Source organism: Nerophis ophidion, linkage group LG11 (assembly GCF_033978795.1).
Source record: "Nerophis ophidion isolate RoL-2023_Sa linkage group LG11, RoL_Noph_v1.0, whole genome shotgun sequence".
NCBI classification, from domain to species: Eukaryota; Metazoa; Chordata; class Actinopteri; order Syngnathiformes; family Syngnathidae; genus Nerophis; species Nerophis ophidion.
In genome coordinates, this window is record NC_084621.1 from 17,004,479 (window position 1) to 17,023,244 (window position 18,766).

Consider the following 18,766-nt stretch of genomic DNA (forward strand, 5'->3'; position numbering starts at 1 on the left):
GCGACGCGGCGCCTCTCCACCCCGCTGTCACACACACACACACACACACACACACACACACACACACACACACACACACACACACACACACACACACACACACACACACACACATTTAAACACTTGCGAGCACAAGATGGTGGCGAGGAGGCGTGGCCGGCAGTCTGACAGCGAGGCAGGACACGCCGTAGCCTGGCCCAAGATGGCGGCGAGGAAGCATGGCCGGCAGTCCGACAGCGAGGCAGGGCATGCCATAGCCCGGCCCAAGATGACGGCGAGGAGGCGTGGCCGGCAGTCCGACAGCGAGGCAGGGCATGCCGTAGCCCGGCCCAAGATGGCGGCGAGGAGGCGTGGCCGGCAGTCCGACAGCAAGGCAGAGCACGCTGGAGCCCGGCCCAAGATGGCGGCGAGGAGGCGGGGACGACAAGCGAGCGCCGAGGCGGGGCACGCCATAGCCTGGCCCAAGATGGCGGCGAGGAGGCGTGGCCGGCAGTCTGACAGCAAGGCAGGACACCCCGTAGCCCGGCCCAAGATGGCGGCGAGGAGGCGTGGCCAGCAGTCCGACAGCGAGGCAGGGCATGCCGTAGCCAGGCCCAAGATGGCGGCGAGAAGGCGTGGCCGGCAGTCCGACAGCAAGGCAGGGCACGGCGGAGCCCGGCTCAAGATGGCGGCGAGGAGGCGTGGACAGCGAGCGAGCGGCGAGGCAGGGCACGCCGGGAGCGATGCCGCAATCAAGATCAGGTGCGTGGATTGTGCACCTGGGGACAATCAACTAATCCTCTCGCACTGTATAAAAGGGCGACAGCAGTGAATGTCAGGGAAAGAGGTGGAGAGACGAAAAGGAGCAAGAGGGAACCTGAGGCTGAGAGAGAGGGACTGAGAGCGCGAGAGAGGCGACGACACCCGGAGCAGAAAGGCAAGCGGAAGAGAGAGCGGCAGACGGAGCAGCTGAAAAGTAGTCTTTGTTGAAAAATAAAGAGGTCTAAGTGTGCCGCCGCTATGTCCTTCCTTGACGGTCCTTGGAACCCGCACAACGGCTTGAGAAGTCTGTCAGACCAACATTCGCTTTGTTTGTTCCCCGGTTTTGGCATTTAGCGGGGTTAAAAGTTGTAATTGCAGTTTCAAAGGAGAGGACAACACAAACCAGACTCCTGGCTGTCAAAGTCGTGGTCAAAAGTTGACGTACACTTGTAAAGAAAATAATGAACACAGAACTTTCCTCCAGAAGGTCTTATAATTCTTTGTCCATGTGATGTCAGATGAAATGAAGATAGAGCTGTTTGGCCACAATACCCAGCAATATGTTTGGAGTGGAAAAGGTAGGTATGGTGTTCCTTTATTCCCAGGAACACCATACCTACCGTCAAGCATGGTGGTGGTAGTGTTATGCTCTGGGCCTGTTTTGCTGCCAATGGAACTGGTGCTTTACAAAGAGTAAATGGGACAATGAAAAGGGAGGATTTGTCAATACTTGGACTATGAGGTGGTTGTTTTCCCGAGATGCAAGTGAACTTGGACCGGAGATGGCATGAAGGTAAAGACATCTTTTATTTTAACACTATAACTGCACAAAAAAAGGCAAACAAAAGGCGCACACAATGGGGGTACAAAAACTTGGCTGTGGAAACAAAACTTGCATTACGGCAAAACTATGAACATAAAACAAAAACTTGCACTGTGGCATAAATAACGAGAAAACTTACTTGGAACGAAACGAGAACTGGGCCATGGATCATTGGCATGGATTACAAGGTGGGTAGCAGGTGATGGAGGGTGATGTTGCCAGGACGAACAACAGAAACTGACAGGCTTAAATAGCAGTGACATGATAAGTGAAAACAGGTGTGCGAGTCCAAAACGTGAGACGGGTGAAAACTAATGGGTAGTCATGGTAACAAAAGAAAACAGGAAGTGCAAAAACAGGAACAAACAGAACATGACTAAAACAAAACATGATCACATAGACATGACAGGATTACTGTCATGTTTTGTTATTTTCTGTTAGTTTTGGACTCCCTCAGTTCATGTTTTGCATACTCTTTGTTTTGTTTACCATGGCTGTTTATTATTTTCACCTGCCTCTGATTGGTGTTCGGGACGCTCACCTGTTTCCCGAGCACTAATCAGAGGCATTATTTAAGCCTGCCTTTACCAGTCAGTCGGCCTGCCTTCTTTGTTTGCTTCATGCTCTCGTCACGTAAGTTTGGCTGGTCTCCTAGCCGATGCTAAGTTAGCTTGGAGTGCGATCGGCACATGTTTTCTTTCCACTTGTTTTCCGTTTTTGGTGGTGCTTTTCTTTTTGTCAAGATTAAATCATGTTCCTACCTACGAGTCATGTCCGGAGTCGTCCGTTTGCATCCCGGGGGAACTAACCGTGCAGAAAGCTGCAACCTCCGCCGTGACAATTAGCTCCAAATTCTTCAGGACAAGATAAAATCATCAGCCCGGAGGTTGGGTCTTAGGCGCAGTTGGGTGTTCCAACAGGACAATGAGTTGAAAAACTTATTGGGGTGTTACCATTTAGTGGTCAATTGTACGGAATATGTAGTGTACTGTGCAATCTACTAATAAAAGTTTCAATCAATCAATCAATTGCTGTGAGCTAACACCAACAGGACAGGAAGTTGTGACAAAATAAGAGCGCAAAACAGGAAGTGAATCAGTGGACTGTAAAAAACAAAACAAAAGAAACAGGCACACTGGCAAACTGGCGTAAAATTGCTGTGAGCTAACACCGACAGGATAGGAAGTGGCGACAAAATAAGAGCGCAAAAGAGGAAATTAATTGATCAACGTGGACCCCGACTTAAACAAGTTGAAAAACTTATTGGGGTGTTACTATTTAGTGGTCAATGGTACGGAATATGTACTGTACTGTGCAATCTACTAATAAAAGTTTCAATCAATTAATAAATCAATTCCTGTGAGCTAACACCAACAGGAGAGGAAGTTACGACAAAATAAGAGCGCAAAACAGGAAGTGAACTCAGTGGACTGTAAAAAACGAAACAAAACAAAAACAGGCACACTGGCAAGCGGGAGTAAAATTGCTGTGAGCTAACACCGACAGGATAGGAAGTGGCGACAAAATAAGAGCACAAAAGAGGAAATTAATTGATCAACGTGTTGAAAAACTTATTGGGGTGTTACTATTTAGTGGTCAATTGTACGGAATATGTACTGTACTGTGCAATCTACTAATAAAAGTTTCAATCAATCACATGTCAAAAGTGGTAAAGGAATGGGGAAATTAGGCTAGAATGAAGGTTTTAGAATGGCCTTCCCAAAGTCCTGACTTAAAGGTGTGGACAATGCTGAAGAAACAAGTCCATGTCGGAAAAGCAACACATTTAGCTGAACTGCAGAAATGTTGTTGTCAAAAATGGAAGCAGAAGCTTGTGGATGGCTACCAAAAGCGTCTTATTGCATTGAAACTTGCCAAGGGACCTGTAAGCAAATATTAACATTGCTGTACGTATACTTTTGACCCATTTTCGGTAGAGCCATAATAAATTCCTAAAAGAAGCAAACTTCATGAATGTTTTTTTTTTGTGTGACTAATAAGTATGTGCTCCAATCACTACATCATAAAAAAATAAGATTTAGATAAATGATTGGAAAGTCAAGACAGCCATGACATCATGTTCTTTACAAGTGTACGTATACTTTTGACCACCACAGTACATTTTATTTATTTTTGTATTTTTGTTTTTAACACATTTACAAAACAAATGTAAAAAAACAACAACAAAAAACACATTTTGTTGTTTACATCAGTGATCCACAACCACCGGGCCGCGGCTAAGAAGAATTTGTTATTATTATTATAATTTTTTTATTAAATCAACATAAAAACACAAGATACACTTACAATTAGTGCACCAACCCAAAAAACTCCCTTTTTCACGACAAAAATAATTAAATAAAAGAATCCCCCCACCACCATATTTTCTGTCTAATAATATAATTCTTCTCACTAAGCAGATTTGTACTTATTTTAAGTGTTTTGGTCCTAAATGATGTCAGTAAGATATTCCAGCTTGTTGCTAAGATGTGATGACCTATATTGAGTAAAACATGCTTGAAAGTAGAATATCAAATGTTGCAAAGCTGTGTCATCAACACTCACAAGTTTAAAAGTACTTTTTTAATGTAATCATTTCTTACTTTAAGCATGAAAACAATAAATCATGCTGCCGAGCGCATATCATGATGTCTAAGTAAAGGCAGTTACTTCATTTAAGAATATTTTTCAACATATTAAGCAAAAAGGTATCTTTTTTTCTAGCAAGAAAAGTGCACTTGTTAAAAGTGAGAATATACTTATTTTAAGCTATTTTTTGAGTTTGTTGAGGTTAGCTAATTTGACTTGTTTTGGAAAGTCTCGATAAGCCACATTTTCTTGTTCTATTGGCAGATCATTTTGCTTACTTCAAATAAAATAGCCCTCATTTTTGTATTGTTTTCTTGTTTCTGAACTTTTTGCAGTCTGGTCTTGGACTACCTCCTGGTGTGACCCAAATCTGATGCCCAAAGGTAAGATTTGAAGAACTTTGGAGCCGTTTGGCTGGCAAAACAAATCTGATATGTCCGAGGTTACCAAAAGAAGAAGTATGTCATCATCCTAAAACAGAAAGTAGTTTTTTAACAAATACACACAAACACATGCACTTTATTATCGATTTTCTTTTCAAGCCTTGGTAAAAGTATTTTGCTCCATTATTATACTACAAACTCCTTTTCCATATGAGTTGGGAAATTGTGTTAGATGTAAATATAAACAGAATACAATGATTTGCAAATCCTTTTCAACCCATATTCAGTTGAATGCACTACAAAGACAACATATTTGATGTTCAAACTCATAAACTTATTTTTTTTTTTTGCAAATACTTATTAACTTAGAATTTCATGGCTGCAACATGTGCCAAAGTAGTTGGGAAAGGGCATGTTCACCACTGTGTTACAGCACCTTTTCTTTTAACAACACTCAATAAACGTTTGGGAACAGAGGAAACTAATTGTTGAAGCTTTGAAAGTGGAATTCTTTCCCATTCTTGTTTTATGTAGAGCTTCAGTCGTTCAACAGTCCGGGGTCTCCGCTGTCGTATTTTACGCTTCATAATGCGCCACAAATTTTCCATGGGAGACAGGTCTGGACTGCAGGCGGGCCAGGAAAGTACCAGCATTCTTTTTTTACGAAGCCACGCTGTTGTAACACGTGCTGAATGTGGCTTGGTATTGTCTTGCTGAAATAAGCAGGGGCGTCCATGAAAAAGACGCTGCGTAGATGGCAGAAAATGTTGTTCCAAAACCTGTATGTACCTTCCAGCATCAATGGTGCATTCACAGATGTGTAAGTTACCGATGCCTTGGGCACTAATGCACCCCCATACCATCACAGATGCTGACTTTTGAACTTTGCGTCGATAACCGTCTGGATGGTTCCCTTCCCCTTTGGTCCGGATGACACAATGTCGAATATTTCCAAAAACAATTTTAAATGTGGACTCGTCAGACGACAGAACACTTTTCCACTTTGTGTCAGTCCATCTTAGATGATCTCAGGCCTAGAGATGCCGGCGGCATTTCTGGATGTTGTTGATGAATGGCTTTCACTTTGCATAGTAGAGCTTTAACTTGCACTTACAGATGTAGCGACCAACTGTATTTAGTGACAATGGTTTTCTGAAATGTTCCTGAGCCCATGTGATGATATCCTTTAGAGATTGATGTCGGTTTTTGATACGGGATTTAAGGTCACGGTCATTCAATGTTGGTTTCCGGCCATGTCGCTCACGTGGAGTGTTTTCTCCAGATTCTCTGAACCTTTTGATGATATTATGGAGCATATATGTTAAAATCCCTACATTTCTTGCAATTCCACTTTGAGAAACGTTGTTCTTAAACTGTTTGACTATTTGCTCACGCAGTTGTGGACAAAGGGGTGTACCTCGCCCCATCCTTTCTTGTAAAAGCATTTTTTGAGAAGATGCTTTTACACCCAATCATGGCACCCACCTGTTCCCAATTAGCCTGCACACCTGTGGGATGTTCCAAATAAGTGTTTGATGAGCATTCCTCATTTTTTATCAGTATTTATTTCCACCTTTCCCAACTCTTTTGTCACGTGTTGCTGGCATCAATTTCTAAAGTTAATGATTATTTGCAAAAAAAAAAAAGTTTATGAGTTTGAACATCAAATATGTTGTCTATGTAGCATATTCAACTGAATATGGGTTGAAAATTATTTGCAAATCATTGTATTCCGTTTATATTTACATCTAACACAATTTCCCAACTCATATGGTTTGTAAGACTTTGGCACAGTCTTGTATAGTTTTCTGTCACGTAACACTTCTTGGTGGAAAACATACTCGGAGGCCATCCATATTCCTCTCAGTCCAAGTGATGAAATAAAGACTTGCAGCCTGATTGTTTCTTCTCCCTCGAGCATTCCAGCTGTTCCCCTTCAGCTGCCGGGGTCCTTCATGGTCTTATGTTGCCCGGTGGCGGCTCTTTATAAAAGGCAGCGGGGTTATGTCACGCCTGAAAGTACAGGGGAGGCGTCATCGCTCTATATTTGTCACCTTTACAGTGGAGGAGCATCCTGTCATCCACAGATGTAGACGGGGAGAAGACCTTGGAGAAGACACACCTAGAGGCAAGGGAAAGATCCGAAAAGACTCCGACCGTGCCCTTAAGGAAAAGTGAGTGCAGTTTGCTTAACTTAGCACAGCTGGCATGCAGACTTTGGGCTTTAAAAGGTTACTCTCATTTAGAAGAGCACCATTAACGAAGTGAAGAGCGCACCTGTGTTTTGAAGTGTGTACACCTGAAATAGTTCTTCTTGCTTTTCAGTCACTTAAATCTTTTAATGGCGTTTAATTCCCATGGCCTCAATGGACGGAATGCTTACAAACCCTGTTTCCATATGAGTTGGGAAATTGTGTTAGATGTAAATATAAACGGAATACAATGATTTGCAAATCCTTTTCAACCCATATTCAGTTGAATATGCTACAAAGACAACATATTTGATGTTCAAACTGATAAGCTTTTTTTTTTGCCAAATAATAAACAAGACAGGAGGCAAGGAATTAAACAGAGACAGAATTAAATTTGGCTCAATGAGGAGAAACACCTGTACCCTTGTACAGTGTCACCACGCTCTGACGAAAGATTGCACGCCTCCTCTTTTACTTGGACTTTCCCTGATTTGATCAAACACTGATGACATATAATAAACAAGACAAGAAGCAAGAAATTAAACAGAGACAAAATTACATTTGGCTCAATGAGGAGAAACACCTGTACCCTTGTACAGTGTCACCACGCTCTGACGAAAGATTGCCCGCTTCCTCTTTTATAAGGACTTTCCCTGATTAGATGGCAACCGCTGTTTCTAAGGGAGTGGGGGTCATAAACAGCCGTCACCTTTGTTGCAAACCAGTTGAAAGAAAAGGTCGTAAAACAGTTCAAAGAAAAGGTCACCTGGAGGGGAGTCTGGTCCTGCTTTCTCTCCACTTCGTACAAACCCCGTTTCCATATGAGTTGGGAAATTGTGTTAGATGTAAATATAAACGGAATACAATGATTTGCAAAAAATTTCAAACCATATTCAGTTGAATATGCTACAAAGACAACATTTTTGATGTTCAAACTGATAAACATTTTTTTTCCTGCAAATAATCATTAACTTTAGAATTTGATGCCAGCAACACGTGACAAGGAAGTTGGGAAATACTGATAAAGTTGAGAAATGCTCATCAAATGCTTATTTGAAAAATCCCACAGGTGTGCAGGCTAATTGGGAACAGGTGGGTGCCATGATTGGGTATAAAAGCAGCTTCCATGAAATGCTAAGTAATTCACAAACAAGGATGGGGTGAGGGTCACCACTTTGTAAGCAAATTGTCAAACAGTTTTAGAACAACATTTTTCAACGAGCTATTGCAAGGAATTTAGGGATTTTACCATCTACGGTCCGTAAAATCATCAAAAGGTTCAGAGAATCTGGAGAAATCACTGCACGTAAACGATGATATTACAGACTTTTGATCCCTCAGGCGGTACTGCATCAAAAACCGACATCAGTGTGTAAAGGATATCACCACACGGGTTCAGGAACACTCTATAAAACCACTGTCAGTTACTACAGTTGCTTGCTACATCTGTAAGAGCAAGTAAAAACTCTACTATGCAAAGCGAAAGCCATTTATCAACAACACCAAGGAACGCCGCTGGCTTGGCTGGGCCCGAGCTTATCTAAAATGGACTGATGCACAGTGGAAAAGTGTTTTGTGGTCTGACGAGTCCACATTTCCAATTGTATTTAGAAACTGTGGACGTGGTGTCCTCCGGAACAAAGAGGAAAATAACCATCCGGATTGTTATAGGCGCGAAGTTCAAAAGCCAGCATCTGTGATGGTATGGGGGTGCATTAGTGGCCAAGGCATGGGTAACTTACACATCTGTGAAGGCACCATTAATGCTGAAAGGTCCATACAGGTTTTGGAACAACATTTGTTGTCATCCAAGCAACGTTATCATGGACACCCCTGCTTATTTCAGCAAGACAATGCCAAGCCACATGTTACGACAATGTGGCTTCGTAAAAAAGAGTGCGGGTACTTTCCTGGCCTGCCTGCAGTCCAGACCTGTCACCCATGGAAAATGTGTGGCGCATTCTGAAGCGTAAAATATGACAGCAGAGATCCCGGACTGTTGAACGACTGAAGCTCTACATAAAACAAGAATGGGAAATAATTTCACTTTCAAAGCTTCAACAATTAGTTTCCTCAGTTCCCAAATGTTTATTGAATGTTGTTAAAAGAAAAGGTGATGTAACACAGTGGTGAACATGCCCTTTCCCAACTACTTTGGCACATGTTGTAACCATGAAATTCTAAGTTAATTATTATTTGCAAAAAAAAAAAAATAAGTTTATGAGTTTGAAAATCAAATATGTTGTCTTTGTAGTGCATTCAACTGAATATGGGTTGAAAATGATTTGCAAATCATTGTATTCCGTTTATATTTACATCTGACACAATTTCCCAACTCATATGGAAACAGGGTTTGTACTTTTGTAGTTCTGGGAAGGCTGATGATGGGTGCTGGTTAGCGCCTTGCATGGCAGCTCCCTCCATCAGTGTGTGAATGTGTGTGTGAATGAGTAAATGTGGAAGTAGTGTCAAAGCGTCTAGAGTACCTTTAAGGTAGAAAAGCACTACACAAGTACAAGTACAACCCATGTAATCCAATCTGCACTTTGTTAGAATATATAACAAATTGGACCAAGCTATATTTCTAACAAAGACAAATCGTTATTTCTTCTAGATTTTCCAGAAGAAAAATGTTAAAAGAAATTCAAAAAACTTTGAAATAAGATTTCAATTTGATTCTTCAGATTTTCTAGATTTGCCAGAATAATTTTTGGGAATTTTAATCATAATAAGTTTGAAGAAATATTTCACAAATATTCTTCGTCGAAAAAACAGAAGCTAAAATGAAGAATTAAATCAAATGTATTTATTATTCCTTATAATAAAAAAAATAAATTGCTGGAACAATGATGTAAATTGTCAGGAAAGAAGAGGAAGGGATTTAAAAGGTATATGTGTTTAAAAATCCTAAAATCATTTGTAAGGTTGTATTTTTTCTCTAAAATTGTCTTTCTGAAAGTTATAAGAAGCAAAATAAAAAAATAAATGAATTTATTTAAACAAGTGAAGACCAAGTCTTTGAAATATTTTCTTGGATTTTCCAATTCTATTTGACTTTTGTCTCTCTTAGAATTAAAAATGTGGAGCAAAGCGAGACCAGCTTGCAAGTAAATAAATAAAATTTAAAAAATAGAGGCAGCTCACTGGTAAGTGCTGCTATTTGAGCTGTTTTTAGAACAGGCCAGTGGGCAACTCATCTAGCCCTTAAAGGGCCCTGCTCTATGGACACGTATCACTGTTAAGACGTCAATAAAAAGTCAATGATAAGGAATATTTAAAATACTATTAAACAAACAACAGAGAATAAAATCTGTATGCTGTGTGGATACACTCATTTTTCCCAGGCCCACTCATAGGGGATGGTCCATTTTAATTTGGTCCATTATCTACATAAAGAAACCTCTCCTTTCCTTCAACACCGAGAACTCTAAAGAAGAAGTCTAGGATTGTCTGCCAACATCCTCTTCCACGTTGTAATTGAACGAGATGACAAGAAACAAAACATTATGTTTGTGTAAAGGGTGGCTCTTTAGAGACTGTGAATAAAACAATAACCTTGTGGCCAACTGATTTTGCATTCGCTTAGTGCTGCGGTCTAGAGCAACACAAAAAATGGCAATATTGTCTTTATTAGGACTCAAAACACACCTGTTTCTGACTGCTTATTCATTGTAATCCTCGTATCTATTCTATCTTTGTTGCTGTCGTTTTTATCCAATTTGATTTTACTGTTTGGATTTTGTACGGTGTCCTTGAAGTCCCAGAAAGGCTCCTTATAAGTAAAATGTATTATTATTATTATTATTTCAACAAAAAATCTTAGTGTACATGAAACATATGTTTATTATTATAATTTAGTCCTTAAATAAAACAGTTGAATGTATTAGACAACTTGTCTTTTAGTAGTAAGTAAACAAACAAAGACTCCTAATTAGTTTAGTTTAGTTTATTAAGGATCCCCATTAGTCTACACCGCTGTGGAGACTATTCTTCCTGGGGTCCAGGCAAAAAAAACATCACACAACCAAAAAACAAAAGATTAAAGTGCAGTACAACATGATCCAATAATACATTGTCATAATACAAAACTAGCAACAACAAAGAACCCAAAAATACTAATAACTTTTGTTACATAATAATTTTCATACCAAAGATAAAAATAGCAATATAAAAATAGATATACTGTATAAATTTTTGCTGACGTATGCAGTAACATATTGTGTCATTTATCAATTATTTTGTCAACATTATGAGGGACAAACTGTAAAAATGGATTATTAATCCACTTATAATGTTAAGATCCGTACTTGGATCTTCTCATATTATTGTTGCTTTGTTTCATTTGGATATCACTCAGTTGTTTGACGTGCTTCACTTCTTGTTTTTGTTCGTTTCTATGGTTACTCATTAGTTTCAGCTGCTACTCCTGGTCCCTGCACACCTGTCTCTGTTAATCGCCTTCCCTTTAGAAGCCAGCCTCTTCTGTTTATTCTTTCTGGGACTCCAACTTGCTTTCACGCAACGTAACGTCAGGTATGTTTAGCTTGTCATCTTTAGCTCACATGCTAATCATTGTTGTTTTTACTTTTGTGCCTTTGTGCCAAGTCTTAGTTCTTTATATTTCATAGCTCTCATGCTAGCGTCTTTTGTTTCCCTTTTTATTAGCTCCAGTGTTTCTGTTCAGAGCTCCCCTTTTGTTAATATATTTGTTAGATCCTACCTTTGTTGTGTTGCATCCACGAGGGAATCGAACCCGGTACCACGATGCCGAACCGGCGTTACATATAATTTACTGTTAATATCTGCTTACTTTCTGTTTTAACATGTTCTATCTACACTTCTGTTAAATGTAATAGTCACTTATTCTTCTCGTCTTTGATACTTTATATTAGTTTTGGATGATACCACAAACTTGGGTATCGATGCGATACCAAGTACTGACAGGATCGTACAATGGTCATAATTTAAGTCCTCATGTGTCCAGGGATGCATTTCCTGAGTTTATAAACATGATATAAATTCAAAAAAATAAAAAACATTTTGTGATACTAAAAAAATATCGATGTAATCATGGTAGTATCGACTAGATACGCTATTGTACTTGGTATCATTACAGTGGATGTCAGGTGTAGATCCACCCATGGCGTTGGTTTACATTGTGAAGTCAATGAGCTATTGTATCCTCCTACGGGGTGTAGTGAAGCATGTTTAGCTATTTCTTCGTCCTCCAGTGATAATGCTACTTGGAAGAAACTTACTTTATTTGTCGCCACGGAGGTGAGGATTTGTGATTTGCTTGTAAAACCAGCAATGTCATGACGTGACAACGATGTGCCCGTTCCCCAAAAAATGGTGGGCCTGTACCGGTACTTTTTTAGAGGCGGTATAGTACCGAATATGATTCATTAGTATCGCAGTAGAGGTATACCGTACAACCCTAGTAGCAATACTGCATGACAACTTACATATCAATTATGAACACATCATTTAGCTCTCTTCGGATGTATTGAAATTCTCCAGGCACATTGTACTGAACCTGCTTGCCTTCCACACACCTCCATAGGTGCCTGTTGGGGCTGGGTTACCATGGAAACCAGGATTGCGATGCAACGGGAGCAGGAGTCGTCGTCGGCTCGCGTGTCTCACAGCATGGCGCTGTCCTCGCAAAGCAAGAAGAGGACCTTCACATCCAGGTACAACACCGGCGGACTTTCTCATGTTTGGACACGGCCAGGAATATATTTAGAATAAAAGTCACGTGTATGATTATTTCACCCATTCACAAAAATACATTAACCGTTCAAACTGTTTTCAAATGACGGACTTAAAAACTTCTCTTTTGGGGGGATGGTTGGAGAAGGTCCACTACTCTGGATTTTGTACTGTACTAGAGAGGCGGATAGGCAATTATATCATCCGCAACTGCATCACTAAAGTCGTCATCCACCCGCCATCCACCCGAACCAACATTTTATCAAAACCGCAACCACCCGCCCATTGTTATGTATCAGGGGTCGGCAACCTTTACCACTCAAAGAGCTATTTTGACCCGTTTCACAGAGTATATAAGACGATGGGAGCCGTAACCATCCTCGCGAAAATTTGCTGGTGCTCATCCAGATAACGAGAATAAGGGGCGTGCTATGAAATCATTGCCTTTGACGTCTTCTAAAACATGTACAAACTGCTTGCCAGTCCAGCAACATGTTGCATGCAGCTTCCGCAGACACATGCCCACGACTGCAAGGCATACTGGGTGATACCGAGTACACTGATGGTTGTGATATAAACAACTTTAACACTCTTACTAATATGCGCCACACTGTGAAGCCACACCAAACAAGAATGTCAAACACATTTCGGGAGAACATCCTCACAGTAACACAACATAAACGCAACGCAGAAAATACCCAGAATCCTTTGCATCCATGAGTGTTCCTGACTATATTATACACCCCCACGCTCCCAACTCCGCCCACCTTACTGACGCACGGGGGGGGGTGTATAATATAGTCAAACCGCGCATCTCTATACTGTACAGCAGGGTCAGCAACCTTTTTGAAACCAAGAACTACTTCTTGGGTACTGATTAATAAGAAGGGCTACCAGTTTGATACACACTTAAATAAATTGCCTGAAATAGCCAATTTGCTCAATTTACCTTTAATAAATAAATCTATATATATAAAAAAATGGGTATTTCTGTCTGTCATTCCGTCGTACATTTTTTTTTCTTTTACGGAAGTTTTCACTTAATTGAACGGTTTAAAAAGGAGAAAACATGAAATAAAAAAGAAAATTACATTTTGAAACATAGTTTACTTTCAATTTCGACTCTTTAAAATTCAAAATTCAACCGAAAAAATGAAGGTATGAACTAGCTAATTCGAATCTTTTTGAAAGAGATAAAAAAAAAGAATTTATGGAACATCATTAGTCATTTTTCCTGATTAAGATTAATTTTAGAATTTTGATGACATGTTTTAAATAGGTTAAAATCCAATCTGCACTTTGTTAGAATATATAACAAATTGGACAAAGCTTTATTTCTAACAGAGACAAATCTTTATTTCTTCTAGGTTTGCCAGAACAAATATGTTAAAAGAAATTCAAAAGACTTTGAAATAAGATTTTCTAGATTTGCCAGAATATGTTTTTGGAATTTTAATCATAAGTTTGAAGAAATATTTCACAAAAACAGAAGCCAAAATGAGGATTTGATTTAAAATGTATTTATTATTCTTTACAATAAAATAAAATAAAATATTTGAACATTGATTAAAATTGTCAGGAAAGAAGAGGAAGGAATTTAAAAGGTAAAAAGGTATATGTGTTTAAAAATCCCAAAATCATTTGTAAGGCTGTATTTATTCTCTAAAATTGTCTTTCTGAAAGTTATAAGAAGCAAAGTAAAAAAATTAATGAATTTATTTAAACAAGTGAAGACCAAGTCTTTAAAACATTTTCTTGGATTTTCAAATTCTATTTGAGTTTTGTCTTTCTTAGAATCAAAAATGTAGAGCAAAGCGAGACCAGCTTGCTAGTAAATAAATACAATTTAAAAAAATAGAGGCAGCTCACTGGTAAGTGCTGCTATTTGAGCTATTTTTAGAACAGGCCAGCGGGCGACTCATCTGGTCCTTACGGGCGACCTGGTGCCCGCGGGCACCGCGTTGGTGACCCCTGCTGTATAGTATCTCCCTGGTTAAAAAAATTAAAAATTAAAATACCATAAAAACTACAGTAATGGAGACGAGACGTAACGAACGCATGAATAAAGATCTCAGTGTCGCTAGTGAACAAAATGGAATGGTAATGCCAAATTCAAAGAAGTACCCACCTGAACAGACCTCCTTCAGAAGACGTCCAACAGGAAACTGAAGAAGCGGAAGACAAAGAGGTTTTGTGGGAAGCCCGCGGGCCAATTGCGGCCCGCGAGACGTTATTTGGCGGCCCCCACCTTAATATGAAAGTTTAATGAAGTTTTGTATCAATCAATCAATCAATCAATCAATCAATCAATCAATCAATCAATCACAAGTGTCTCAAAGGGCTACACAAACCACAACGACATCCTCGGTAGGCCCATATAAGGGCAAGGAAAACTCACACCCAGTGGGACGTCGGTGACAATGATGACTATGAGAAACCTTGGAGAGGACCTCAGATGTGTGGGCAAACCCCCACCCTCTAGGGCGGGGGTGTCAAACTCAAATACAGAGTGGGCCAAAATTTTAAACTGAACAAAGCCGCGGGCCAAGGTTGAACAAATTAACCTTTTAATAGGGATCCGAACAAGTTTTGCATTAAATATTGAACAAGCAAGGCCTGTATAACTTTAGTGACATGCAAAATCCAGGTTCAAATAATAATAATAAAAATTTAAAAAATATCAATGGCATATCAAATAAAATCCAAATAAAAATGTTATGCCTTTTTTTCTATTTGGAATCTTCTGAGGTAAATATCAAAATTTTTTCACTGGCTAATAATAAATTTGAAAATAAAATAACAATAACGAATGAACCGAACATTCAAGCCTTGAAGTAGCAAGAGAAAGTGCATGAATAAAACGTTAATTATTGGTCAGTTAGGTGGAAGTTTCCCGGAAGAGTTAGTGCTGCAAGGGGTTCTGGGTATTTGTACTGTTGTGTTACGGTGGGGATGTTCACCCGAAATGTGTGTTGTCATTCTTGTTTGGTGTGGGTTCACAGTGTGGCGCATATTTGTAACAGTGCTAAAGTTGTTTATACGGCCACCCTCAGTTTGACCTCTATGACCAAGTATGCCTTGCATTCACTTGTGCGTGTGTGTAAAAGCCACAAATATTATGTGTTAGCTGTTAGTATGGAGGAAAAGTGGACGTAACGATATAATTGTCCAGGTGGAAATCGGTAGAAATTCGGGAGGTTGGTTGCCCCGGGAGATTTTCGGGAGGGGCACTGAACTTCGGGAGTCTACCGGGAAAATTAGGAGGGTTGGCAAGTAGGATTATTAGCAGTGAATGCGGTGTTACAGCGGCACCGACGTTGTATAACACCGGCGGGCCAGATCTAATGCTAAATTGATATTGCCTCAAGGGCCAAATTAAATTACACGGTGGGCCAGATTTGGCCCGCGGGCCAGAGTTTTACTCTAATGCTCTAGGGGAACCGAAAGCAATGGATGTCGAGCGGGTCTAACATGATACTGTGAAAGTTCAATCCATAGTGGATCCAACACAACCGTGAGAGTCCAGTCCAAAGTGGATCCAACCGTGAGAGTTCAGTCCAAAGTGGATCATAGTGGATCCAACACAACCGTGAGAGTCCAGTCCAAGGTGGATCCAACCATGAGAGTTCAGACCAAAGTGGATCATCGTGGATCCAACACAACCGTGAGTGTCCAGTCCAATGTGGATCCAACCGTGAGAGTTCAGTCCAAAGTGGATCATAGTAGATACAACACAACCGTGAGAGTCCAGTCCAAAGTAAATCATAGTGGATCCAACACAACCGTGAGAGTCCAGTCCAAAGTGGATCCAACCGTGAGAGTTCGGTCCAAAGTGGATCATAGTAGATCCAACAAAACCGTGAGAGTCCAGTCCAAAGTGGATCATAGTGGGTCCAACACAACTGTGAGAATCCAGTCCAAATTGGATCATAGTGGATCCAACACAACCGTGAGAGTCCTGTGAAAGTTCAATCCATAGTGGGTCCAACACAACCGTGAGAGTCCAGTCAGAAGTGGATCCAACCGTGAGAGTTCAGTCCAAAGTGGATCCAACCATGAGAGTTCAGTCCAAAGTGGATCATAGTGGATCCAACACAATCGTGAGAGTCCAGTCCAAAGTGGATCATAGTGGATCCAACACAACCGCGTGAGTCCAGTCCAAAGTGGATCATAGTGGATCCAACACAACCGTGTGAGTCCTGTGGAAGTTCAATCCATAGTGGGTCCAACACAACCGTGAGAGTCCAGTCCAAAGTGGATCCAACCGTGAGAGTTCAGTCCAAAGTGGATCATAGTGGATCCAACACAACCGTGAGAGTCCAGTCCAAAGTGGATCCAACCGTGAGAGTTCAGTCCAAAGTGGATCATAGTGGATCCAACACAACCGTGAGAGTCCTGTGAAAGTTCAATCCATAGTGGGTCCAACACAACCGTGAGAGTCCAGTCCAAAGTGGATCCAACCGTGAGAGGTCAGTCCAAATTGGATCATAGTGGATCCAACACAACCGTGAGAGTCCAGTCCAAAGTGGATCATAGTGGATCCAACACAACCGTGAGAGTCCAGTCCAAAGTGGATTCAACCGTGAGAGTTCAGTCCAAAGTGGATCATAGTGGATCCAACACAACCGTGGGAGTCCAGTCCAAAGTGGATCCAACTGTGAGAGTTCAGTCCAAAGTGGATAATCGTGGATCCAACATAACTGTGAGAGTCCTGTGAAAGTTCAATTCATAGTGGGTCCAACACAACCGTGAGAGTCCAGTCCATAGTGGATCCAACCGTGAGAGTTAAGTCCAAAGTGGATCATAGTGGATCCAACACAACCGTGAGAGTCCAGTCCAAAGTGGATCCAACCGTGAGAGTCCAGTCCAAAGTGGATCATAGTGGAGCCAACGCAACCGTGAGAGTCCAGTCCAAAGTGGATCATAGTGGATCCAACACAGCCGTGAGAGTCCAGTCCAAAGCGGATCATAGTGGATCCAACGCAACCGTGAGAGTCCAGTCCAAAGTGGATCCAACCGTGAGAGTCCAGTCCAAAGTGGATCATAGTGGATCCAACACAGCCGTGAGAGTCTAGTCCAAAGTGGCTAATAGTGGATCCAACGCAACCGTGAGAGTCCAGTCCAAAGTGGATCATAGTGGATCCAACACAGCCGTGAGAGTCTAGTCCAAAGTGGTTAATAGTGGATCCAACGCAACCGTGAGAGTCCAGTTCAAAGTGGATCATAGTGGATCCAACACAGCCGTGAGAGTCTAGTCCAAAGTGGTTAATAGTGGATCCAACGCAACCGTGAGAGTCCAGTCCAAAGTGGATCTAACCGTGAGAGTTCAGTCCAAAGTGGATCATAGTAGATCCAACACAACCATGAGAGTCCAGTCCAAAGTGGATCATAGTGGATCCAACACAACCGTGAGAGTCCTGTGAAAGTTCAATCCATAGTGGGTCCAACACAACCGTGAGAGTCTAGTCCAAAGTGGATCCAATCGTGAGGGTTCAGTCCAAAGTGGATCATAGTGGATCCAACACAACCGTGAGGGTTCAGTCCAAAGTGGATCATAGTGGATCCAAAACAACCGTGAGAGTCCAGTCAAAAGTGGATCCAACCGTGAGAGTTCAGTCCAAAGTGGATCAAAGTGGATCCAACACAACCGTGAGAGTCCAGTCCAAAGTGGATCCAACACAGCAGAGAGAGTCCCGTCCACAGTGGAGCCAGCAGGAAACCACCACGAGCGGAGGCGGATCAGCAGCGCAGAGATGTCCCCAACCGGTACATAGGCGAGCGGTCCATCCTGGGTCCCGGCTCTGGACGAGCGGTCCATCCTGGGTCCCGGCTCTGGTCGAGCGGTCCATCCTGGGTCCCGACTCAGGACAGCCAGCACCTCATCCATGGCCAACGGACCGGACCCCCTCCAGTGGGACAGAGGATTAAAAGAAAAGAAACGGCAGATCAACTGGTCTAAAAAGGGAGTCTATTAAAGGCTAGAGTATACAAATGAGTTTTAAGGTGAGACTTAAATGCTTCTAATAAGGTGGCATCTCGCCTCAGCCAGTTGCCTCGGTGAGTAGATCGAGTTGATTAATTCCCTGTTCATCATTCCTCAGACGATCAATGTTTCATACGTGCATGATTCTATATCAGGGGTGTCCAAACTTTTTCCACTGACGGCCACACACTGAAAAATCAAAGCAAGCTGGGGGGCATTTTGATATTTTTTCATTTAAAAACCAATACTATAAATGTATAAAAAAAAAAGTCTACATTTAGTTCTTCACTCAGGCTTGACCTTGGTAAAGCCAAAGGGTTTTGGTCAAAAAAGTATAAAAAAA

General features: G+C 41.2%; 1 protein-coding gene across 1 annotated transcript in view; it reads left to right on the forward strand.

Moving 5' to 3' along the window:
- The first annotated feature begins 6,570 nt into the window (after positions 1 to 6,570).
- myom3 (myomesin 3) overlaps positions 6,571 to 18,766 on the forward strand; it is a 279,260-nt gene continuing 267,064 nt past the window's right edge. Inside the window, exons 1-3 of the mRNA XM_061915173.1 lie at positions 6,571 to 6,710; positions 11,140 to 11,261; positions 12,292 to 12,421. Coding sequence (XP_061771157.1) covers positions 12,315 to 12,421 — 107 coding nt within the window. The 5' untranslated portion in view covers positions 6,571 to 6,710; positions 11,140 to 11,261; positions 12,292 to 12,314. The remainder of the gene's footprint in view (positions 6,711 to 11,139; positions 11,262 to 12,291; positions 12,422 to 18,766) is intronic.